General features: G+C 36.8%; 1 protein-coding gene across 3 annotated transcripts in view; it reads right to left on the minus strand.

The window, feature by feature from the left end:
• Positions 1–344: 344 nt before the first annotated feature.
• Ubn2 (ubinuclein 2) overlaps positions 345–27,383 on the minus strand; it is an 80,567-nt gene continuing 53,528 nt past the window's right edge. For 2 of the 3 annotated variants that reach the window (XM_071611742.1, XM_027952214.2), the window contains exons 13-18: positions 27,159–27,201; positions 23,951–24,001; positions 21,334–22,881; positions 15,126–15,357; positions 14,596–14,685; positions 345–10,467 (exon numbers count right to left, since the gene is read on the minus strand). In XM_071611742.1, the coding sequence (XP_071467843.1) occupies positions 10,418–10,467; positions 14,596–14,685; positions 15,126–15,357; positions 21,334–22,881; positions 23,951–24,001; positions 27,159–27,201 (2,014 nt within the window). In that variant the 3' untranslated portion in view covers positions 345–10,417. The remainder of the gene's footprint in view (positions 10,468–14,595; positions 14,686–15,125; positions 15,358–21,333; positions 22,882–23,950; positions 24,002–27,158; positions 27,202–27,383) is intronic. The other variant, XM_027952215.2, reaches the window with a different exon arrangement.

Here is a 27,383-nt window from a genome sequence, read left to right on the forward strand (position 1 = left end):
ATCACCCTCCCCTTCTCATTCACACGTATGGATCTCCCTGCTTCTTCCCGACGCCGACAAACCCCACCCACTTGGAGACCTTCCTCCAGCACCATCTACCACACTGCGACTTCTCCTTTGCCTGGAACTCAAATGTCATGTGGCGCACAATTGTGGACACATTTGGATTAACTTTTAGTTTGTCAAGTGATTGAAAACTGTGACTATACTGAGAATGGGGACCATGTCCTTCACTTCTGTACCCCAGAGTGCCCTGCACAGTGTGATACAGACAACGTTCAACCACTACTGAAAGAATGTAGTATCAAAATCCAAATTAACCAATAACACAACAGACACGAGAATAATATGTACATTCCTTTTTATTTAATACAACAAACACGTAACACATACAAAAAGAAAAAAAAAAAAACCCACACTCATGTAAAAGGCCCTGTCACAAAGGATAGACAGGAAAAGTCTACACTGAATCAAATAAGGCTCTTGCTTCAAAACAGGGGTTTGCCAGCTACACCTGGAATATGAGCAAGGCTGTTGCAAAAAAAAAAAAGAAAAATAAACAAAAGTCCCTGCACTGAGGAGTATATCCATGGGGTGATTTACTAAATTCACAGATCCATATTTAGGAATGTTTATGCTCTTTTGCAGATCCAAAATTCATCAGGGTTTTATGAAATGTGTGAATTGTTTTAGTTAAAGAAATTTACCTGCTCTTCTTTTTTCTTAGGAAAGCGTGGCAAGAGCTCCCTAAGAGTAGAGAGCAGCAAAGTCTGGAAGGCTTCACCATGAACGTTCAAAGGGCAGGTAGAACTGAGAATGCAAAGGCAAGGTGGCAGTGGGGACAACAATTTAACCCTAAATCATTTCCTGGTAGCTAGCATTTAATCAACCACTGGCAAAGACAGAATGGAAATACCTCGGCTCAGTGCAGGGTCAGTAGCAGCAGTTTGTCCATATTCCTGCTCCGAGCTGAGCCAGAAATTAAACAAGCACCAGTTCATCTCAAAAGAGCCTTATACAGACACACACGCACACACATACCCACACCCACTCATGTGTCATCACCACCCCCTTTTATTTAAATTTATTATTATTTTTTTTACTAAAATAATACAAAAAAGGGAGACAGGTATATTTACAAAAATCCATGGCTGGTACAGTACATAATTTTTAAGACACACTAAATGCTACAATCTTTCAGGTCCTGAGATTATTACAAATATCAACTCAAAGCTTGTGTTCAGGTCCAGTTTTTAAAGGAGGAAAAAAAAAAATCCCAAAATATTAAGTCACACACTTATTTGAAATACAGCATTATCCCTTCAAGTTAGCAAAAATGTGCCTCCCTACCAGCAGGTGCAACACAGAAAGTCGTGCCCTTCACCTAGAGGACCGTCTGTCTACTCCTTGGGCTCTTGTGACTGCTTCTAAAACATGGTGGCATCTGTTAAGTGTGAAGGTGGCTAAAGAAGAGGGACTGTTTAATTGGAGGGAAGCCCCTCTGTAGAGTGGATATTTAAAGTTCTGTTTTTCCTTCTGCTGCAAACAAGTTTTTCCCTTATCAAAATTCATAAGGTAAGGATTGGAAATATGTGCTTACTCAGACTAAAAATCAGACTCATGATTTCGAATCAATAGCAAATAACAAATAGGCCTGCAGTTCCATAATAATTTTTACAACCTCAAATAAATCTTCTTGTTCATAATTAAAGAGAGAAAAACACTCATTACTTAGTTACCTTAGTAGACTTTAATATATTATTTGGGGCATAAAAATTTTCAACCAGCCAGAGATTTATTTTCCTCTTCTTTAAAGTTTGACAGTGCTTAGCAAGAGACATGGGTGAGCCTCAGATTTACAGGCTTTCTTCAAAGAACAATTTTCTATTTCTGATACTTCATAAAATAATTTTTCAATGGCAGTTGATAAATGAACAGTTCAAAGCTTGGATCTCTTCTCTGGAGGCTAGCAATCATTTGTAGGGTAAGAATCAACCTGCACTGGTAGAAGGCCCCCTGATTATCTGAAGGTGTCAGAAGGTGTATGTAATTCATTATGTAGGCATAGCCAAGATAAAACAAAAACGAAACAAAACAAACAAAAACCCGACCAAAGTTGGCCAAACTTTCCAACTAATTATATAAAACAGTAACGTCTTTGTCAACTGACAATAACTCTTTTCCTTTTAATGCTGCTAGGCAAAATTGAGGAAATCCTTGGTAATTTTGCAGGTAAGGGAAAGAAAACCCAATTTTTCAGACAGAGGGCACACTACTCCTAAAAACAGCAGAGATCAGCAAAAAAAGGAGGAAAGTTTATGACTGTAAGCACAGAAAACACAGGATAGCTAAGGTCCGATGATTTAAGGGCAGGCTGTCAGAAAAACATGTCAACCAACCAGTCTTGGTTGCTGCTAACTGCTAAATGTGCTCTGTAATTAGAAGTAATTTCAAGTCATTGTGAGTAATAATCAACTGTATTTCAATCAGGCTTCTACTAGTGCTCTATTATAAAATATCTAAAAGCCAGATTTAAGATAGAATTCTATTACTAATAGCAAATGGGAGCAAATACTGTATACAAAGTTTTCTGAGGAACATAAAATTGGTACTAAGGATTCAATAAAGCCTGCTTGACTCAGATTTTGCAAAGTAGATTTGTGCTAAGGGAAGTATGAAGACTGTCAGAGAAACAAGAGCCCCTGAAACAGGTCTGCAATAACTGTGAAAGCTATTAGGAGGAAGCCACAAAATATGCTATTACCACATTATATAGTAACATTTTTTTTTGTGTGTGTGTGTGTGTGTGTGGTGCTGGGGATCCAACTCAGTCTTGCGCATGCTAAGCATGCACTATACCACTGAGTTATAACTCCAGCCTATGCAATCTATTTTTTTCAATAATCCAAAGGAGAAAAAAATTCCAGTCATCAAGTCCTGGACACAAAGATCTTTAATTATATGACAGAGATTTCAAAGAGCGTTCTTGACCTGTCTGGATAACAGTTTGAAAAAGTGTCCACAGTTTAAGTACTAACTGACTATAAAATGGAAATTTGGAGAAAAGACTGAGAAGTAGAAATACTACAGTATGAAGAAATAAACAAAACGCACAAATAGCTAGTTTCAAGCAAATGGTACTTAGGGAGTATATGAGGGAAATGCCACTCCTAAGGCAGTCTCTGCCTGCATCCTCTGCTGGGATGTCAATAGTTTCTCAAATTGTAGGCTTTAGAGCTCAGTGGGGTCATTGGAAACAGCACCACAGTGAGTGAGAAGAGGATGTGAAGACAGTTTGACCTTTCCTCTCCAGACCCTAAACAATATGCCACTTTTATTGGGGGTAGAGATACTGGTTGATGACATGGTTAACTTAAGAGCTCACAGCAAAGGAAAGAAGAACAAAGACTAAGGAAATGAAGAAAGAATAATTCAACATTACTATTCAAAGCTATTTTTAATTTGAGTCTGACCACCTGTTCAGCTCTATAAATCTGAACACTGTGTCACAGAATCCAAAACTCCAGAATGGAACACTGGGACGATTTCATCCTAACAAACCAGACATTCCACAACACTAACTGCAGTTCCACACTAGTGAAAGGGTCTGCAGTTAGCCTTTGAATTTTAAGTTCACATTTTAGGATAAACACATAAACTATGTCTATTTTATACTTCTGTTAGTTTTCCCTGGAGGAACAAACACACATTCAACAAAACCCTTTTGTCTTAGTTCTTTGGGTAGAAGTCTTAACATTTGTTATCTGAAGAATGGCAAAATAGGGAAATGTGTTAAATAAAAAGTAGGGTTATCTGCATAGTTGATATTTAGAGGCTACTAACTAAGGCCTTATCTGGAAAAAGCAACAAAAAGTCAAAAAGGTGATTTAAAACCAGACCAAACCAAACCATATCACTAGAGATTAACTGGGTCTTAACCAATTCTGGAATTAACCAGATGCTTTGTCTGCTTGGGCCTGGTGCTTTCTCCTAACTCACTTGAGCTGGAACTGTTCCTCAAACCCCTGCATTCTCTTTCCTGACCCTGAATATATGCTACACTTTAAACTCACACACACATCCTAACATTTAGCCCTAACTAAAATTGCAGCATCCATTTTTTTCCTGTTGTTTTAAGTGACAAAAGGAAAATTCTAGTACATAGGGATGGAAAGTGGGATGAATTGATCTTCATTTCCTACCGGGAGCTGGCGAAACCATGTTTCCTTCTCTCCTGACCATCCCCACCCCTGGCCCAGCTGTGAAACGAATCCCGCCTTCCCTGTCCCATTTTCCTACAACCTGAGCAGCTGATAGCTCCAACTCTTGTGTAGGCTGGAGAAGCCTGAAACATAAAGGTAGAACTGGCTAAAAGTGTATGCAGCTGGCTATGTGTAGTGCTTGCTCCTTCAGTGCAGAGCTGGACAAATCTACAGTTACAGGAATTGCATGCGGTGTCTGATTTACAAGCATAAGGAGGCTCCCCTTCATTCTTAGACAGTTAAAACTTGGTTATCCATCACCAAACAAGTAATATAAGAAAATTAGATTGAGAAGATGAAAAAGTGAGGCAGATAAAATTTTCAGAATAATTTATCAATTCCAATAATCAATCATCCAAACAACTTTAGCTCCACAAAGACCTTTGCAAAAATCATATAAGCAGTAACCCCATAAAAAGCTAAAAACAAAACACCCCTTATATTTAAGAAACTTAGTGTCATCCCCCAGCTTTGTTAATCTGAAGCTAACCATTTTTTTCCTATATACTATGTTTGAATAACAAATACGTATCTAAATTAGAGTTTCAGTGATATTTTTTAAAACTTAAAAATTGTGGGGTACTCTTTATATCCATACAAGGAAATCATTTTTTAGCCTCTGCAGGATGTAATAGTATTTTTAATTATATAGGACATTTTAGAAAAACTCAAAATATTTTTGAAATAGTAAAGTCTCTGATATCCCTGGGAGGTAGGTGAATATTTATACCCAATTGTCTCATGGGTAATCTGAGGCACAAAGGTTAGTTAAATGATGTCCCCGTAGACACAGTAATTTAGAAATTAACACACACTACTGAACTCTGGCTGCCTGACAAAGTTTTGCTACTAGGAGTCTCTGCTTTCTCCTTTTAGCCACCAGTCTCTTTTCCTCAAATAAAATTTTACTTAAAAGGGGGCACTTATTAGATATACTGTATTGTTTTTGAGGATTGGTTCAATTTAGTCTCCCTTAACATGTCACATTTATATATTTTTCACAAGAAACAGACAAATCTTAAGATACTGAAAATTATAGTATTTTGCTCAAGGGAGAAATCTAAACAACCAGAAAATCAGAGCCAAATGTAGTTATCTGACTAAAAAAATAAAGGCTGAAGAGCTCTCAAGAATGCTATAGATTATATGAGTGTCGTCCTCAGTATCTGAAGTTGTTCTACTTCTATGTTTATTAATGTTATAATAAATATGTAGCTATGATTTCTTTAAAAATCATTTCTCCAGAAGAAAATGATACATTTTTAATGTTGACACAGTTGCAAACTTCCTTCAAAATGTATTCAGATAGCATCACACGGTTCCAACTCTAGCCCTACAAGTTTTGAGTCTTGCCTGCCACAGTGCACTTAATCAATTCAATCCACAAGAGACTCTTGTTGGTCCAATGCTTTCTCCTATATTACGTATGCCAAGTTTGAATGCATGGAGCAGTAGGTTATATCCAGGAATAGTCAACGAATCTGCTAAATTTATTTTACTCGTAAAACTATATATTTATATATATATATGTATATATATATCTGTTACATCTACAAACAGATATTTAAAGGGGAAAGATAGCATTTTGTGAAAAGACAATTTCCCAATCCACCTAGTTAATCAACTTGACTAAAAGCAACAGAATAAACAAGGCAGAAGTTTTGCAAATGTTGAAAGGGGAGTGTTCAGAGAGGATGCAATGATACAGCAGCCACTAGTTTTATCTGTAAGTCTATACGTATCTTTCAATATAGCCATATACACATAAAGAAAAGGAAGAACATTACAGCATGACGTGACATTGGCAAGTTTGACATTCTTCCTCCTGAATCCCCCTGACTTATCAGTCTGCACTTTAGGAGATCTGAGAACACTTTCGAAAGAGGGGAAAAAAGTAAAGGAAAAAAAAAAAAAGGCACTTAACAAAGACAAAGGCCTGAATTGAGCATGTTTTAGAGGAGTAATATAAGCATTTATCAGAGCTAAGAAATTATTTACAAAGAGTTAAACTTTTCCCTTAAAATTTTATAAAATAAAATTGCATAACATGTTTGTGATCAGTCATTTATCTACTACTGCACTTTTCTTCTGCTTCATTTTTACAAAACTGAAAGCACCCCACACAAAGCAAAAACAACAAAAAAACAATCATACATGCAAAATAGAAAGTAAAAGTGCCCCTTCTGAGAACATTAGGTCAGCAGAAATCATAGTGCTGAAGCACAGGGAAAGTTCTCAAGTTTGGCCTGATTATAAGATTTTTCTCATTCTTCTATTTTCAACTTGAAAAACAACAAAAGCCAACAAATGAAGCAAGCAAATTCAAAACAAAATGATAAAAACAATATAGGGACCAGTGTGCTTTTTTATGGTACACTCCTAAAATAAAGTATCCTAATTCTACACATGGGTCAAATTATATGACAAAACTCCTAGAAATAAAGAAGTGTAAATTAAAGTCATCCAAATACAAGTTCATTTTACAAAGGTAGCAGCAAATATGATAGATAACTGGAGTTTGAGAGGTGATCCCAAAGGACACAGAGTTCTCAATATCAATGGCAGTTTGAATAACAGTAGAATTTTCATTTCAGAAAATGTCTTAAACCAAGTAGAGGTGGAAAGGAGTATGGGAGAGGGCAACCAGAGGAGAGAGACTAGAGGTGCCTGCCCTTTCCATCCCTGGGTAGTAAACAATTTAGATCTGCTTTGGGAAACAAATATCCTGGGTTAAAAATCAGTTCCAATAAGTTGTTTTCAAACAGGTGTCAAACCCACAGTATTAAAAAACTTTTCTGTGCCCAGTTCTTCCCCTTATGTCGGAAATCCAATAAACCCGATTCAGTGTCTATGATACAAAATAATGTAATTTGGGCTAACAACATCCATCAAAGGGGTGGTGGGCATACAACAATTTACTAGCACAATCCTCTTGATTTCTTTAAGATATCAGGATTTTGTGGCTACAGATCAACCTCACTTCTTTTCCCAAAACCTTTTCTTCAGGATGTTTTAAAATCATGATTTCTAAACCTCTGATATCAGAAGCATATGAGAAAAAATTATAATTAACTTATAATGGAAATTATTGCTTGCATTTACTTTGGAGGCTCTGAATGAGCTTGACACTTTGCTCCCAAACAGTCTCCAACTGAGGCCCAGCACTGCTATCTCTGAGGACAGCTCTGCTGACCGTTATTGCTTGTGAATACTGAGGATTACCTAGTATGTACAGTAACAGCTTATATATCAGTGAAGGCAATTTCAAACATAAGACAGTTGGAAACAAACAGCTTAATCTTCCTGAATCAAGAATCCCGCTGAGTGGGATATAATTAAGTGTGCTGATTACTTTTGCATGTGGATGTTGCTAATGCTCTTTAGAAATACACATTGTTCTATAGATAACCTTTCCAATCATTCACCATTTTAAAAAATAACATAATTTGATTTTAAGTGCAAAAATACAGTATGAGTCACAAGTCTCTGTTAAAAAATAACCAATTTATATGTTTGTTTTTTAGTAATAAAAACTGTAAAGACAGGTGACCATGAAGCTTGGACACCATTTTCAATGTTAGGATCTAGAAAAGAAATGTTTGTATTTACATGCAGAAATCTCTGATCATACTTTATGGAGAAAGACAAGGATTTTGACCCATTTGTACAACATAAAAGAGGGGTCTTGATTGAAACCAATAAAAATTGATCAGTAAAACGGGGAAGGGGGTTGCTGAGGTGGAGATCTGATATAGTTGTCAAGGATTCAAGACTGAAGAGAATAGAACATAATCTCTATATCATATTCTCAGAGCCAAGGGCCTTCAGGTATTTGACTGGGTAGCATAAAATGACACAGGAGAGAATTAATCCTGATGTTTTCTAATGAAGGCAGAGTCCTCAAGGATCTTCATATAGCATGATTCAGAATTGGTGGATTTAAGAAATTACAATTATTATTCTTTGACTTATACCAGCAATTCATAAGAAGATACATGTGTATATGTGCACACACATACACATGTGAACGCTATATACAGCTATTGGCAGGAAGGCAAGGTTAATATACTCTCTAACTTCTTTCCTGGCAGACAAAGTAAAGTAAAGCTCCCTTTTGGAAGGAAAACTCATCACTGTACCCAGGAATATGAGCAAAGGCAAAAGCAAGAGGTCTGTTACAATGGAATAATCATGAGTCTAGTAAGCTTCCCTAATTAAAAAATCAAATAAATCTTAATCAAACTTACTGAATTCAAATCAAACCTCTTTATAACATCCCGGTATCCCTCTAAAATATCTACCAGGATTCATCCACATTTGTTTTATTGGTAAACTAAATTCTGAAGAGGTGAAATATTATATCAATGATTCCTTTGAAATAATCATTTCTCCTTACTGTAACAAGTTCTCGGAACTGAAGTTTTCAGTTATTTATTAACCCTTTTGCTATAAAACAAGCCAATGTGACTTTGAAGTCAAAATATAGGCATGTAGATCTGAACAGATCTGTGATTATTTATAGTCCTGTAGGCTATTTGGGACTTCTGTTTACTAAAGGAAAAAAAGGGCCTCATTAATACTCTTATTTGAATAAGCTTACTGGTACAGGGTAATGGAAATATGGAAGAAAGCTTGCTATCACCAATCTAGTGCTGATTTTTTGGTTAGTCTGCCATAAACTGACCAAGGTTACACCATGCAGAGCTTAACCATTCTTGGGTATAGTTTGAAAATACTTATAAGTTTAAAACTCAAGAGATAACAGAATGATGAAGAGGCAAAATAAAATGTATGCAAAGAGAACTATAAATGGTTCCCTTCACATCCTTTGTTAGCTATGCTATTTGCTTAGTTAAAGAAGCTATAATAACTAAGTAGTCTTCTTTGTAGGCTTACTTGCTATCAACACTGAGAAATATCAGTAAAGCTTTAAAACTCCAAATGCTTGAAACAATTTCACAACATTGGATAAAGCGAGTTAAACCACATTGTGATTGTTATAAAAAAGATACTCCCTTGTACATAATGAGCCTAATGCAATTCCTCTCCCTAAAAATTAAAAAAACAAACAACTATATATGTGCTATTTGGATGACCAGTGAGAAAACACAGGTAGTACTCACTGCCACCTGTTTGTATCAACAGCCAACAATCACCTGAAGAACCCCTAGCTGAAGGAAGAGAGAGGGAAGTTGTGAGGTGAACTTGGGGGAATTTACAGTTTTTGTTGGTAGGGCCTGCAAGGGTGAATGAAGATGAGGAAAGCAGCAGCCCTATAATAAAGATTTCCATTACTCAAGTGAAACTGAGTCACATTTTAACATCAAGACTAGAAATAAAAATGAACCAGTCAAAACTAGATACATAAATCACCTAAAGAAAAGAGTTAAGTACCTACTTCTGAGTGGAAGATGAAATTGACCCTTTCACAAAAAAGGGGACATGTAGGTTTTTGTCTGTTAAGAGCAACAGGCTCAATTTCTTGACTTTTAAAAATCTAAATGATTTAGTAATATACATAACTGTGCTAAAATAACTTTCCTGAAGCATCTTCAGTCCACTGATTTACATGGGGAGTTGCTACATACTGGAGAAGATTCAAGTTTGCTCAGGATGTTTGAGGGTACAGTATTTCTTCAGCTAGTGTTTATATCAGACATAGGGTCACCTAATTATTTTGTTGCAAATTTGCTAAATGTCCACTTAAACAGGCATGATTATTACTCCTGACAAACTAGCCTAATTCCAGATCTATTGCTTTTATTATTCAATTATGTCTACAAGTGTTCAGAGCCAACCCCCAGGATGGATGGTGTTTACCCAAATCCTCTCAACTTCCTCCTTCCTCCCCCAGGGGAAAATAATTTGTACTTCTGTGGGTTTGACAGCTGAGTCTCTTTCAAGTCAGGTAACATGGTAACTTTGTCTTTCTTTAGCAGAGACCAAAGGTCACTAACTTTGCACAAAAGCATTTCTTCCTCCTGCACCTGGCTTTGCTCAAGTAATGTTTTCTTTCCTTTTCCTCCTCACCACAGTGCTTGGGACGAGAATGTAAACATCGACAGAAACAGCAGCCCTGTGACCACATAAGGACTTTCCCATCAGGTAGATCCCGTCAGCCAGCTACACGTCTCATCTCTCTGCTTGCTGAGAAGTCACTGAGATTTCCGTGGTAACTTAGTGTCCCCTTTACTTTGGCCTCCATCTGAGAAAAAGAGATGTTAAACTGGTATAGTTTGGCATGTTGTAAAAAGCAAATAAGAGAAACAGAACAAAAAAGACTTTAAAATTTTTATGTGGATGACCTCTCTCAAAAGATAACCTTTAATATTTCACATGGTGTAAAGCACTATAGTGGCTGATTATGTCCGATGCTGGGAGGATTATAAAGGAATGAGAATATTCCCACCTTCTACCACATCTTTTGATCCCTTTGAGAAAATTTTTAGTTGGAGACAGACACAATACCTTTGTTTATTTATTTTTATGTGGTGCTGAGGATCAAACCCAGTGCTTCACATGTGCTAGGTAAGCGCTCTACCACTGAGCCACAACCCCAACCCCAATGACACAGTATTTGATAATTAATTCCCACTATGTAAACGAATGCAGCACATTGGTAGTGAAAAATTCAGCTGTATTTCTGTTTTGGTCCTAACCTAGCAAAAGTCTAGGTTACTGGGAACCTAGTCTGCTACTGGGAACAATGGTTTCTATTTCTACATTCTATTGTTTTACTGTTTATGGGGAAAATGTTGATTATTTAAATCTTAGCTAAATTACCTACAAATGCTGGGAGAGGATAGAAAAAGGGGATACCTGGGCAAGAGTAGGACCCAATGACCCGGAGAGCCAACGGAATATAGAGAAAGTCTCTAACAGGTTAAAGCCTTAGGCAAGGAAAACGAAGGCCCCAAGACAACCCAGGCCTGAGAGAAAAAGACAGGGGAAGGAAAGCTTTACTTCAGGGAAGAGGCATGAATGTTAGAAACACACAGGTGAAAAGGAACAAATTATTACAGCACAATAACAGAATCTTAAGGCTGGAAGAGGCCATAAATGTTACATGGCCAGGCCCACTCATGTGATATCTACATTACTTTGGAAAAACAAAAAACAAAAAAAATTGCCTCTCTTGAAGAAAAGCTGTATCAATGAAATACATATCTATTTCAAAAGCTGTTATTAATAGAATACTATTAAAATGACTTTGGTGATAACACCTAAGTTTTTCTCATTTATAATAGGATATATTTACATTTGTAGAGAGAAATGGTTTGATCTGTGGTATAATTAAATTCATAAAATGGTACAGCAGTTTAATAAATGACATTTTGCCCAAAGAAATTTTAAACTGAGTAAAATAAAATACTCAGATTTAACTGGACTGAATTTTTTGGTTTTCCTCCAGTAATGAGGATTGAACCTAAGACCTCACTCCACATGCTAGGAAAGCACTCTACCACTGAGCTATATCCCCAGCCCTTTTTGTTTCATTTTGAGATAGGGTCTTGCTAAGTTGCACTGACAGGCCTTAAACTTGCAATCCACCTGCCTCAGCGTCCTAGTAGCTAGAATCATAGGAGTATGTCACTGAACCAGGCTTGGGCTGTGAAATTCTTTACCTGGCCTATCTCCTGTTTTTGTAAATAAAGTTTTGTTGGAACCCTGTCAAACTTGTTTGTTTACATATTGACTATGGTTGTTTTTGTCCTGTAATGGTAAGGTTGAGTAGTGGCAACAGACAACATATGCCTACAAAGTCCTTTACAGAAAAAACTTACTGATCTATTGTTTCAAACAAGAGAATTAACATTAACTGGGTTCTTACTACGTACCAAGTACCATGCTAGAAGCTTTAATCAGTTATTTTTATTAGAGTCCTATAAGAAGTCTATTTAAAACATCTTTTTGTCCTCAATTTATAAGCAAGAGAAATGATGGTCAAATAAGAATCCTGCTACAATTGGCGGTTCTGGAATTAAAAACCCAAGGCTGATCCTTTTTTTTTTTTTTTTTGATGGTGCTGGGGATTGAACCAAAGGTCTTGTGCAAACACTCTACCAACTGAGCTATATTCCCAGCCCACTCAAGTCTGATTCCCAAGTTCAATTTTTTTATGGTAAAAAGTGTTTTTATATGAAAAATTTTAAACTTTTTAACTTTAATTATTTGGAAGATATGGATAGTCATATCTCCCTTCTGGTTCTGGAATGGTGGTATTGAGCAGACAATAAGATGATTCACATAAGAGCTGAATACTGAGGTCTTCTTGAGTCACAAAAATCCAGTTTGTATAATTCCTCACAGATGGTCATACTCATGCCAATCTGCCCCAGGAGCAGGCAGATGGTCCCCATCTGAATCATGACACTAAGCAAATGTCCACAGTCAGGGAGGATCCAGTTCAGTCACAGAGCAATCATCCTTATGAATGTAAGCCTAATCAAGTTCGGCAAGATCAGGAGTGCTGATATTTGTTACTACTTTGTATTGCCCATTTTGTACAACTGGATGAGCCTGGTCTTATTTATTTATTAATATTTATTAGGTACTGTGGCTTGAATCCAGGGGTGGTTCACCACTGAGCTAAACCCCCAGTCCTTTTTAAAAAATTTTATTTTGAAACAGGGTCTAAGTTGCCGAAGCCAACCTCAAACTTGTGATCCTCCTGCCTCAGTCTCCTATTTCGTTGGGATTATAGATTATAGATTGTGATCAGTTATTTTTTATTTTTAACTGATATACAAAACCACAAAAGATGTACACATTAATGGGATAGCATGGAAGGTTTCATACATATATTCAGTGTAATGCTCAAATCTGGTTTAACTTTTTTTAAAATAAATTTTTGATAGTGAAAACCCTCAAAATTCTTTCTTCTAGATTTTTGAAATATACAGCACCAAACTGTCAATAGTACATCAGAGCTCCTTCCATCTGCCTTTGGTCTTTGTTTTTTTTTTTTTAATCATATATTCTTTAGTTGTAGGTGGACACAAACCTTTATTTAGTTTTTAATGCGGTGCTGAGGATCGAACCCAGTGCCTCACGTGTGCTAGGTGAGCGCTTTTCCTCTGAGCCACAACCCCAGCCCCTGCCTTTGGTCTTTTAGAGGATTAATGGCAATTTATTGCCTCAAGGTTGTTATGTAGCTCCCATTTCTGCACTGTGGTCAATGGTAAACTGGTTCAAAGATCACTTTTAACGCAGTGGTTAAAAAGAATAGCGAGGTTCTTCTCAATTTCCAAAGTTAAAGAAGGTGGATAAATAGTTATTTCTCTTCAGAAGATCCTAAAAATGGCCTCCAGAATTGTATTTTAGGTGTCCACTGAGATCACCTAGTGGTATGAGCAAGAATCTGGGCCTGGTAACACATGCCTGTAATCCCAGTGGCTCAGAAGGCTGAGGCAGGAGGATTCCAAGTTCAAGGCCAGCCTCAGCAATTTAGTGAGGCCCTGAAAAAACTTAGGGGGGGCTTATTTCAAAATAAAAACAGGCTGGGAATATGTTTCAGTGGTTGAATGCCCCTGGGTTCAATCCCTGGTACCAAAACAAAACAACATCCCCCACCCCCAAACAAAACAAAACAAAACCAACAACAAAGAATCTGGAGGCCAATGTTTTATAAACAGGGCCAATATCCAACATCGGATTTCAGAGTGGGCTAGCAGGGCAGCAAGCAAGTATATAACGCATAGCATGAACCACATTAATTTAATCAATGCTAAGATGCAGGAAAGTCTAATGGTTAAGAAGAATACAACCTGGATGAGAGTGTAGCTCAGTGGTAGAGTGTGTGATTTGTATGTATGAGGTGCTGGGTTCAATTTTTAACACTATTAAAAAAAAAAAGAACATAGGCTTTCTGGATTTGTATCTCAGACGACTTACTGGTGTGTTACCTTGGGTAAGTTGCTTATCTCTGATTATTTTCTGATCTGTAAAATGGGGATCATTATTTATCATTCATGAGCTTGTTCTGAAGATTAAATAACTAATCGCATTAAACAGACACAAGACTAAATGGCATTTAGTGAGCTTTTGACAAATATAAACTACTATAATTTTGCAATGACTTCTGTTAACTATTTTTAAGAATCTTCTTAGCTATCATTCCCATATAATAAATACTTTCAAAAAGGCTCTTTTCATAACAAAAGATCTCATTTACCTATTTTCTTTCTTTTAAAGTGAGTTTGTTGCCAATGAGCAGGTATTAAATTTTTTCCAACTTTTATCATTCCATTTACATTGTTTTCAGAAAAGTATAATCTGTATCTATAAACCTATATAAATAATAGAGAGATGAAGAAATAGGTCATTTTCTTACCATTAAATGTTTGCTGTAAATGTGTAGGCAGAGGTGAATGGGAAAGTGTTGCTGTATGCTGAGCTCCTGGCTGTAAACCCTTTAGTAAATCTGAGAAGAAAACAGAATTTGTCAGTGATCTTTCAACAAAGATTTAAGCTTTCTTAAAATCAAACCTAAAAATAGTTCAATTTATCTAATGTCATCATAGCCCCGAATTCAAAGGCCTTCTAAAACTAGAATATATACATTTTTTAAAAGTTTACATATGTAAATGTAGATAAGTATATGCAAAGAACCCAACAAATTTGACTTCCTTTTATAATTTCACTTAGAAGTGCAGTATAGAAGGTTCATTAGTACATTCTAAAACTGTAAATAAATTCCCAGAGTCCAGTAAGTTGACTTCTAGATGAAATCAACTATACTTCTTTTTTAAAAAACCTGTATTCTCCCAGAATTCCAACTGGACTGCTCTTAGTCAGAATCAATGACTGAGGCTCCCTGTTCTCTCACACTAGACAGCCAAGGAAAAGAAAGGCCCCACTTACTCTGAGTGAGGCTATGGTGGAAAGCGGCTGAGGTAGATCCTGAGGTGGCTGTCACTCCAGCTGTGTCCGTTCCAAAGCCAAGTAGCTCCAAGGGAAACTGGAAGGGCATGGTCACTGGAACAAGGCCACCCAGCATCCCAAAAGGAGTCACATTTTGATTTGTTACAGACAAAGGTGATGTCATGAGAGTCAGAGGTGAGGCATTAGCCAATAATGATGCTCCTGCTGTGGACTGTGCAGAAACCAGGGGTCAAAATAGATAATAGAGCAGTCAACCTATTGATTTATTGTATTTAATATCCTCATGGATGCAAGACTGTGTCTTGTTCTAATAAACTCTGTGAGAGAAAATAAGACTTAGGTGAAAATTACATTTTAAAGAGCTACCAATATTGATTTTGAAAATCTGCAAATTACATTTAGAATTTCTTTACAGAAATTCAGCTATTCACCACTTTAGACCCCCTCTTAACTGGTCAACATGATTCACTCTCCTAATCTAACTTCTACCCGTACATTTCCACTTCTTCACTTTTGCTCCAGGCCTACAGACATGAATCAGTATAGAAATAATTCCATGCAATTTCATATGGTTCAATCCTTAACACTACTAAAAAAACTCATCTTCTGGCTTGTCACCATCTCTCCTGGCACAATCTGTGCAACCGCTGCTCTTGCCAGCCCCTAATCTATAGTCTTGACTTCCACGACAACACCTATAAAGAGATGAAGTCACCTGGATGTTCTTCCTCATCTTTAGCCTTACCTGCCCTTCCCCATGGGTAACTGACAACCACCTGGCTTGTGCCACAAATCCCACCTTGCAGAGCTTTCTTATAGAAATCTCCAGTATCACATTTTTTTCCATGTTTCCTCTGCTTCTCATATACAGACCTCTAATTCATATTTACAGTCACAGTTATTCTTGACTCTTCTCCAACTCCTAGTAACAACCTAACTTATTTGTCTTCCTTTTATTATTAAACTTGCTGAACTCACAGCTTTCTTTTCCACATCTAGTTTCTCCTTACCCTCTGAAAGCTGATGTCCACATCACTACTTTATTTAAGACTCCCTAAGGTAAAAGGTAAACTAGTGTTTTCATGCTCCTCCACCTGATCTTTGAGGTGCTGTTTGTGAATAAAGGCATTTAGATCAGAAATATGCTAACACTGATGAGCTTTCATTGGAAAACTACATAAATATACCCCTTAAGCTAATTTAATTCTTTCAGGAATTTTGTATGCTGCAATTAAATGATTTTTCCCATTTTGACTTTTTTTCTTTTCTACATGTAATTATCAACAAATATTTGATACTATCAAGTTTGTGCCACTGAGTTTTCTTTTGCAGCCTTATTTTACAAAATATATACAGTTAAAAATACAAAATATATTCAGTTAAAAACTTTATAGTTATAAATGAGGTCAAGAAAGTGGAATTCTTTAAATTTTTTTAGTCAATAATAAATGTGAGCTATTATCAGTTTTATTTTGGTTGTTATTTCTACCCCAAACCCCATTCTAATAAAAAGTGGTGGTATTATTACTTAGTCAACTATAAGGAAAATATACACAATTTTTCTGTATGTGTATGGAACACTACATGGATTTGTACGCTTAAAGAGTTCATGCCACTGCTGGACAAAACGTGAAGAATGTTCTTTAGAAGTCTTTTACTTTGGTTATTGCACTTGTTCTTTTATTTCCTCCCCTCTCTCATCTCCTTTGCTATTGTTGACATTTGTGGCCTCTTGTTTCAACTCTAATCCTGTGTATATGCCAGTTTGGTGAAAGGTCACACTGGTGCATCTGAAACTCACTGACCTGACGTGTCCCGAACTGGAATCTCCTTCTCCAGTCAGCCCCACCTCCTGCTAGCTGGAAAGTCTGCTCCTTTCTAGCCACTGAGGCTGGGAACCTTATTTTTCAAGCCTCATAAAATGAAGGATGAGATAAGCTCATAGTCAACAAACCCATTCCTTCTTTTTTTACCAGAACCACTTCTTATTTTAGTACACATCTTCATCAGTTTACACTTGGACTTGACAGCTTTTGAAATTTGCCAGTTTTTTCCTCTACTGTGCCAACTACGATACAAAGAGTTGCATTTAAGAAAAAAAATTACCAAGTTAGAGTTAATAATGTCTTAAAATGACTAGGACAAAAGCATTTAAAAATTAGCAAGTCGTTTCTTCATTTTAATCATAATTTTATGACAGAAGGCAATGACAAGGATGATATAGAATCTCCAAGGTTGTGTGCTCGACTGGTGACCCCCAGTGAAAAACACTAAATCTAATAAGGAGAACCTTTTAAATTTTTTTCTGGGGGAGTCTAATTGAAGCACTAAAATGGATGGAAAATATAAATTAGGGCAAGTTCAAAACTAAATAACTTGAGTATTAGCAACAACCAAAAAAAAAAAAAAAAAAAAACATGCCATAACTAACACTTTATACTTTCTAAGAATTTCCATACCCACCTTTGTTTATAAATCTAAACTGAAGCACCAGAAAATTTAAATGTTATGTGTGCAATTATCAACTTCTCTAAGATGGAGCTCTTTCAGAAGCGAGGAGTCTGCTGCTAACATTCATCATGAAGTAGGTGAACAGTTCAGACAATGCCCCATAACCAGGGAAAATAAGAAGGGAAACCTTTTTCTTCCTATGGTGGGCATGAAACCTTTTTAAACCATGTGTTCTATTTTGGTATTTTTGTTCTATTTTGCATCTGTCCCCTATTCTCTACAGTACCTACAGTGATCTTTCAAAACATAAATTAGACCACACCACTCCTCTGTTTAAGACTACTCTCCAATAGCATTCCTGCTACATACAGAATAAAATCCAAAAGTATTACTGTGGTGCACCCTGACAAAGTTCTCCATGACACAGTGAGGTCTCTTTCCCCCAACAGTCTAGGCCTTCAACTCAGGCTCTTTTTCCCCCTCAATGTCTTCACACTGCCATTCCTTATCACCTGGACTTTACAAGACTAGCTCCTGTTCATTTGATCCTTAGTTTAAATGCTACCTCCTCAAAGAGGCTACTTCATTCTTTTTTCTGTTAGCACCTCTTTATTGGTGCTTTATTATTTTTTTCCCACAGTACTTGTTATGTTTTTTAAAAAAACTGTGTTTAACTCATCTTTCTACCTAAAATATATGCTCCATGAGAAAGGAACAGTGTTCCTCAATACCTACAAGAGTGCCTGGCACATAGTACATACTCAATCAACATTTACTGAATGAATAAGTGGGTTTTGGAATTATAAAGTAGCAATGATAGGATTCATAGAAAATCTGTATATTGAAGAGTAAGAAAGAACAGAAAATCTCTGGGTGGAATACTGTTAAACAGAAAGTAGGCAGAGGTAGCAGCTTCAACCCAGAAAGATTTTAACTTATGTCCTTTGTTAAAGGGCCTGTCATTTTCACTGCAAATGAGTAGATAGCTTCAGATGCCTTTCAGACAGGAGGTGAATACTTCACAGGAAGTCTGCTTTCAGGGTAAAGTGCTAGGACAGATCTGGAGGCTATAAGGTAGCTGATGAGACTTCAATGGATGCTATGTCAATAAGAAAACCACCTTAGGTTCACAAAGGGTAGAAATGACCTTTCTTCAGTCAAAGCAGTAAGAGAAAAAAAATTAGATCAGATATGAAGGCAGGGACATTGGATTCTCCACATTATAAAGCCATTTGGGAAACAAAGAAAACAAGGAGGGAGTAGTTACTTGTCAGAAACACAAATTCTGGCATACAGATTTTTTGTTGGCAAACCAATTCTTTGTTAGACAGTATCTGGGTTCTTTGGAAATAAATGATCAAACACAGGAAATTCTTTGGAGAAAATATAGAATGGATAGATTCTGCAGATGACAAAGGATGAAGAAAGTTTTAAACTTATACTCAAAGAAAAAGAAACAAGTAAAAAAATTTTTCTTTTTTAGCTCTAGGAACCACCCCCCAAAATTTATAAAGCAAGCAAATAAAACCACAATTATGATATTTAGCTCAAGAGAGACAATATTTACATAGTGAAGATTTTTGTGTGTGTGTGTGGTGCTGTTGGATTGAACCCACCAGGGCCCTGTGCATGCGAGGCAAGCACTCTACCAACTGAGCTATCTCCCCAGCCCACGTAGCCAAGAATTTAACCAAAAATTGTAATTTTTCTTCAAGAAGAATAAGGCAGGTACGTATAAGAGAACTATGAGTCTCATTTTTCATAATAAAAAGATAAAAGATACTATAGTACTAAAATTGATAAAATTAAGAGTTTTCTAATTACTACTGTTATTTAGAAATAAATATGTAGAAGAAAAATATTTAAAAGTGATGCTAAAAAGAAGGCTATGGAGTAGGCAAATGTCATTTTTGAGAGAATTCTAGTGATTCCTTTGATCAAATTAAAAGTTAATTTTCTTAAAAAAGTGTCAACTTTTTAGCAAAGATAACACAAAAGCAATGAGGAATAATTCCCAGTCTTTACCTATAATTAAAAATTTAATTTGCAATCTCTAATAACAATTTTGTTTCATTATTTCTTTTCCTTTCTTTTTCTTTTTCTTAGTGCTGGGGATCATACCAAGGACCTTGCATGATAGCCAACTAAACAACCCCTGAGCTACATACAAACCTCTTCTTTTTTGAGACTGGATCTCACAATGTTACCCATGTTGACCTTGAACTCCTGGACTCAAGTGATCCTTCTGCCTCAGGCTCCTAAGTAGCTGGAACTATAGGATCCTGCCACCTCCTGCTCAGCTTTAATTTCTTATTTTTGACTTAAGTAAAATTATACAGATAAAACATCAGTTAATACTTCAATACTTCAATTACTGAAGTACCATTCAACTGAATTTGTTCTACATTAGAATTTTGGAAGTCATTGCTAAACCTACTTAAAGGACAGCATGATAACTTGGGTATTAAATAGTATTGAACATAAACCCTTATATAGCAAGGAACAGTAGGGTACCTCTACAAATAGCAAAGAGAAATCCTTACGTTACACATTCCTAGTCCACATACATAGGAGGCAGAACAAAGTTTTCAGAGTAATTTCTTAGACAATACAATTTCAAAAAACAATAAAAGTAATGTTTTCAAATAATATTTTAAAAACCAAAGACCTTGCATATCATGGTACATTTTTTTAAAAGCTGGTTATGAAACAGAATATTATGTCAAACAAACTTTCTTGAAGAGTAAAAATGATATTGAATGCAGCAATGAAATGTATGAATAATAAAGACTTCTCAAAAAACCTAGGATAAATGAAACCAATATTCTTGGACTGAAAAAAAAATCAGCCAGGTCTGAAATTAAGAGGTGTTACTATTTTAGGTGCAAAATTAATGAAAACCAGGCAAACCTGGCCATAGTCTAACAACACTTGCATTTCAAGGAAAAAGAGAAAAATTTTACTAGCATTTAGGCAAAGAAAACAAATTACTCGTAAAAGGGAATTTAAAAATCAGTATGGCTTTAAACTTTTCTATAATCTTAACACTAACCAAGGGTCAGGGGAGCAATATTTAAGATTTTGGAATGAAACAGTTAATGACCCAAGAAGTACATATGCACTAAAGTGTGACAGCACAGAAAAATGAATGTGTATGCAAAAGCTACAGTAAAGGGCCATCTGTGCTATCCTTCACACAGATTCCTACGTAAGGCACTCCAGCTAATTTGAGAGGCGAGTTTAAGTTAAAACTCATGACCAGGGAAAGTGTGGCATAAAAGAACTATTGACACCATTTGACAGAAGAGAATTACATATAAATTACTATAAAATTAATGTAAAAATTTGAAACCCGAGAAGATAAATGCTTAAAAAAAGAAAAAATAATACAAATGAATAAATTTAACTAAAAAATTTCAGGAGAAAAGGAAAGAGACAAGTGAATGTATGTTAAATTAATAAGCTACTACTTTTCAACTTTTTAAATAGAGTTCTAAATATGCACTTCAGTTGTAACTGTCAACAAATGTTAAGGTAAACATGATACTTTGCTAGAAAAAAAATCCACATCCTCCCCAAAAAACCTTATTCACATATGTGTCCATCACTGTGCTGTCAACACCAGGAATATTCCATGGCCATGCTGTAATCAGCCTATAATAAACAGTATATATATATTATAGTAAGCTCATTAAAGTGACTAATTTTATCAGATGAACATCCAGAACATACATACCTGCACACTGGCTGTTACCACTGAAGACCCTGAGGCTGAAGATGGTCTATGTGGAGTAGACAACGGTTTAGTAGCACCCTGTGTTCCACTTCCTGTTCCCCCAGATAGACTAGTTCTATTAGTTCCGCTTGAGTTAAGGTTGCTACCTCTGCTGGCAGGTACATTCATTGCAATTCCACTCAAGCTGTTCTTCCCAACAGTTCCAGTGGATGATGAGTTTGTTAGTTTTGAAGGGGCCTGAAGATTTTTTGTAGATGGAAGGCCTGAAGTGCGATTAGAGGGCAATAAATTCAAGGTGGGAGACTGCCTGCTGATGTTGACTCCACTGGGCTGTTTATGAACTGGGTTGTTACTGGTGGAGTGGCAACTCTGGGCTACTAGTGCACTTGGACTGGAAGAACTTGGGGATACAGTAGGCTTGGGAGTGGGGTTGGACTTAGAAATAAGTTTAGTTGATACTGAAGGCTTAGCTGAAAGAGAGGGCTTGGGTGAAGCAGAAGGCTTGGGTGAGGGCAAGGGTTTGGGAGATGTAGCAGGTTTGGGAGATGCGGCAAGTTTTGGGGATGCAGCCATTGAAAAAGGAGATTTGAAACCCTGCGTGGACATCTGTGACACCATAGCCTTGGCTAAATAGTTACTAGAGGTAGTGGTGCTCGGTGCTGTCCTAGAAACCAGGGGGTGGGACCCCTGAGAACCATTTCCAGGCGAGGGCGTAGATAAGGGAAGGCGGTATATAAGTGGCTTCTCTGAAGTCTTAATGAGTGGGGATGAACAGGTAAGCTGGGGATTATTACTTAATTTCACCACTGGGTTGGTATGTGATTTACTAATGGTTGCTTGTAATGGAGACACATAGTTCTGTTGGACAGCTGAATGCTGGTGCACCTTTGTTACTTGTGTTAATGAAGAAGCTTCTTGGGCCTCGGATGTTCCCAGAGCATGAGAGGAGGCAGCAACTTGGGCTTGGGAAGAGGAGACATGAGTCTGCGAAGAGGAAGAAGCATGAATCTGGCTTGACCTTTGTAGTCCTTGCTGAAGTAGCCTGGCTGGCAAAGGTTCTAAGGAAACTTTAGGGTTCTGAATTGAAGAACCAGCAATAAGGCCTGAAGAGATGCCAGTATGAGCTAAATCCTGGGGTTTCTTTGGTACTGGCCCAGTGTGGCCAGCAATAAGACTCGATGAATGTGCAGTCTGAGTAGAATCTAGTTTTTTGGGAGTAGTCAGTGGCAGCTTACTCATGATACTTGCTAATTTTTCTTCTCTCAGTCCTGGACGAGGTTTTGTAGTTGGCATGTTTATTCTTGGACCAACTGTAGGGCCCTTATTCCCATTGTTGATGACAGCTAAAGCTTCAGAAACAAGATCTAGTGAAGGTGAGTGGTAAGAAAGGTCTTCGTCTAGGGAGTCGTCGAGGCAGATGGTTTCCTGGGCTGGTGTTGAGCTGGAGCTGGTTGAGGCAACAACAGAAGTGCTGGAGCTTGTGGAAGGACCACTGGCTGAAGCCACCAAGGATGCAGGAGCTTTCTGGTCCTTTTTTGGGCTACACTCCTAACATAAGCAGCATTATATTGGAAAAAGTACAAACAGTTTTAAAAAAATTAGAAAGTCAGTTTTTAAAGGACCAAGAAACTATCATGACGACTAAAAATAGTTTTTCTATTGGCAAATCTTGACAGACTGCCAAAATAAAAATAATTTTCAAGAGAACAGAGCTCTTGACTGAGCTGTCCTCACTAGACAAAGTATCTAATACACTGCACTGCCATACCCTTGACAGCCATTCTAAGACAACAGCTAAAAATGAGGTCAAAAGACTAATACATAGCAGTGACTGAGGAGCTCAATTTCTATAGCCCATCTGCATCAGATCTTCAAAACCTACTCCAAATCCATCTGCTTAGAGATTTTTCTCTTTTTATTCTCCAGGAGAAAACTGTGCCTTTATATTAAGACGCTACCCTTCTTTCTCTCTCTCTTTTTTTTTTTTTTTGTGGTGTTGGGGATTGAACCCAGGGCCTTGTGCATGTGAGGCAAGCACCCTACCAACTGAGCTATATCCCCAGTCCAAGACTATTCTTCTTGTCTAGTAAGGTTTGCAAGAATGCTGATCCTCTGACTCTATACCCTTTGCCACAGCTATTCACAGACAGTACATAAGGAAAATGGCACATCAAATTGACAAAAAAGATGAATTTTCTGAGCATATTTAAATCATGTTTTCTAGTCACCTGGTACAAGTCATTATACGTTGTAATTTTTTCAACATATATTTACTGGGTGTCCACTATGAGCAAGGACCTATGCTAAGAAAATAAGGGTATATGGGGCTGGGGTTGTGGCTCAATGGTAGAGCGCTTGCCTAGCATGTGTGAGGCACTGGGTTTGATTCTCAGCACCACATAAAAATAAAGAAAGAAAATAAGGGTATATTAGAAGTTATAACTTTGAATGCCCAAGAGGATACTAATTTCTCAAAAAATTAACTTTCTTAATAAAGAGACTAAATTATTACATAAGTCATTTCAAAGTCTCTTCAGTTTCTTAAAAACAAACAAACCCAAACTCCAACCCAGAGTATATAACAAGTATTAGTGATTAATACAACCATAGCACTTACCTTAAGCATAGTGGGGAAAGAATGGAGAGGAAGGTTCTTTCCTATCACCTCCTAAGGTATTACAGTAAGTAAGCTGTTAAGAATGCTGTTATACTCTAATTTTCTTAGCATTTTTTTTCCTAAACTTTTATTCTAAGACCCACAACTAAAAACCTTACTGCTTATCAGAAGTGCTGCACAGATCACAAGTATCTGCTGAGGTGAATGGGTCAAGTACATAAGATAGTCATCTAATTAAGTGATTAGTGAAAATTCCATCATTTTAGCTGCTGCTTCTTCTTTTCCCCCTTATAGTGCTGGGGACTGAATCTAGAGCCTCACAAATGCTAGCTCTATCATTGAGCTATCTTCCCAGTTCTAAATTCCCTCATTATAAAGAATATAGAATTGAGGTGGGGGAATGTATCAGAATAAGATTTAATGTGTCACCAGTAAAAATTTACTGTTTTAAATAACTCTTCAAAAATTAATAGTTTTATAAAAACATCAAACCTCATTAACTAACAGAATACTGTGTAGACTTATATTGGCAAGAGAAAATTGTTCAGGATGCCCGAGTCAAAACATACATTATTCCACTTTGAATAAATGAAGGATTGTTAGGATGGATGGAAAGAAATAAGGAAGAAAGATCCATAAGAAAGAGAAGGCAGATGTGGACCAGAAAGTTTTTTGCTTTTGTTTTCCCCTCTTAGAAGAAATTTCTGGTACACTTTTTCTCCTGCAAGTATTTCCTTAAATTACCTTTATAACTAAAAAAGGTATGAACGGGATGGAGTGTAGCTCAGAGGTAAAGTGCTCGCCTGGCATGTGTGAGGCCCTGGTGCCTTCCCCAGTGCTGCAGGAAAAAAAGAAGTCCCTGGGATAGGGGTGCAGTAGGAAAAATCTAAACTAGCAATAGCCTTTTCACTTTGGGAAAATGAAAAAAATAATCTCATCATAGAGAAAGCAAAACCAATTAGCCCTCCCTCCAATAATTTCCTCATATTATTCTAACACATCTTTATTAGAAGTCTGATCAGTTTCTTACCCTGTTATTTCATAATAATATTTCAATTGATGTATCAAAATTTAAACAAACCTTTATATAGGGCATTAAAAGATTAGTATTCTAATAAAAACAAAGGTATGTGTCAAAACAATAAGAAATTAGGTTAAAAATCATTAAACCTTATTAAGCCCCAAAAAGAAATTTTTAAAAAAATATTTATTTTTCAGCTATAGGTGGACACAACATCTCTATTTTATTTTTATGTGGTTCTGAGGATAGAACTCAGTACCCCACACATCGTAGGTGAGTGCTCTACCTCTGAGCCACAACCCCAGCACCCCTAATAAGAAATTAAAAGAAAGAGAAGATCAACATTATTAAGGCCACAGGCTGACCTTCTGTCTGGCCATCACCTTACAAATAAACTCATCTATTCAGAGATAAAGTATATAGAGAAAACCCAGGGTACTTAAATTAAAATTAAATTTCAAATGGCTGTATTTTTTGGGGTGGGGTGGGGTGGGGCCAGTACTGGGGATTGAAGGCAAGAATACTCGACCACGGAACCATATCCCCAGCCCTATTTTGTATTTTGAGACAGAGTCTTACTGAGTTGCTTAGCACTCATTTTTTAAAAAATATTTTTAATTGTAAATGGATACAATACCTTTATTTTGTTTATTTATGTTTTTTTGTGTGGCGCTGGGGATTGAACCCAGGGCCTCACACATGCTAGGCAAGCGCTCTACCACCAAGCCCAACCCCCTAGCGCTTCACTTTTGCTGAGGCTCCTTTGAACTGATCCTCCTGCCTTAGCCTCCCAAGCTTTTTTTGGTGGTGCTGGGGACGGCACCAGGGCCTCTCCAAAGCCCAGCTCATGCTCTCTGGTGAAGTGCCACCTCCACTCATGTTTGACATAATTTATAAGAAGTAAGCTTCTGAGGGCCTAGGATGAAAGCACATTATACCAGAGAATTTTTGCTTTTGCCAGTTGCCCTGGGTTATTACTAACCATATAATTTTAGCTATTCTGTCAGCTTAGAGTTTTCCCAGATTATGCAAGTCATATAAAACAAACTCCTAAACCAGGAAAAATTTTTAAAGACTCCCCCTACCCCCATTCTTCAATCCAAGCTAAGATAGAAAATGTTTCTAATTTCTGTTAATTGTAAATTTTTCTTCTGTTTTTTTTTTTTTTCAAAAACTAAAGATGCTATCTTGAGGGCCCAGCTTTAGGCAGGTCTCATTCTAACTTCTGATCTGTACAAGCCTGAGAAAACCCCATCTGCTATATTCTGAGAAGAAACATAGAAAGAAACCATAGGTGATAGGTAGAAGCTCAGAAGGCAACCAAGATCTCAGGGATAGATGATCACCTCAGCAGCTCCTTATCTGTAGGTTTTTGTTGTTGGTTTGTTTTTGTTTTTTGGTAATGGAAATTAACCCCTGAGGCTTAATCACTGAGCTATACTCCTAGCCTGTTTTTTTCTTTTAATAAGGTCTTGCTAAAATGCTGAGACTAGCCTCAAATTTACAATCCTACTGCTTTAACCTCCTGAGTTGCTGGGATTATAGACATATGCCACCATGCCCAGCTGCTCCTCCTTTCCTTTTGACTTCGGAATTTCTCTTATATATTTGCAACCTCATCTTTTTTTTTTTTTTGTGGGAATCATTGGGCACTCTATCACTGAGCCGCAATCCCAGCTCTTTTTATTTTTTATTTTGAAACAGGGTCTCAGTAAATTGCTTTGGCTGTTCTAAAATGTGCAATCCTCCTGCCTTAGTCTTCCAAGTTGACTGGATGACAGACATGGGTTACCACATCCAAACTGAAAGATATTTAAAAGCAGTATTTTATTCAGTATTTCTAAGAATTGTTAAGCTTTATGATTTAATTAGTATACGTAAATTCCTACTGCTACATGGTCATCTGTTCTCCCAAATACAAAGGTTATAAGATTTTTACAAAGTTGAAAATAACCAGGCTGGGATTGGAGCTCAGTGGTAGAGTGCTTACTAAGCCCATGTGAGGTTCCTTAGCACCACAAATAAATGACTAAAATAAAGGTATTGTGTCCATCTACAAAAAAAAAAAAAAAAAGAGAAAAGAATCAACTAAAGGCTATTTCACTGATGATCTTCATTAAACGCCATACATATTTTACATCTTAAAAATGTATTTCAACATTCAGTAATTATGACTATGATACTCACCTTTACTTTGGGTTTGGGTGCAGGAATCACCTTTTTCTTTGCCCTAAAAGATTAAAACAGAGGCCTTTCAGTAGTAGTTGTATCACTCACTAGGAAAGGAACACATATGAATCTTATAATTAAGCAAATTTCTCCCAATATTTGGAAAGCTCTTTGGATGAAGTAAAAAAATATAAATACTTGGTCTATAAGAATATTCAGCAACACTTTTCCCAATTCAGATTA

Source organism: Marmota flaviventris, chromosome 1, assembly GCF_047511675.1.
Source record: "Marmota flaviventris isolate mMarFla1 chromosome 1, mMarFla1.hap1, whole genome shotgun sequence".
NCBI lineage: Eukaryota > Metazoa > Chordata > Mammalia > Rodentia > Sciuridae > Marmota > Marmota flaviventris.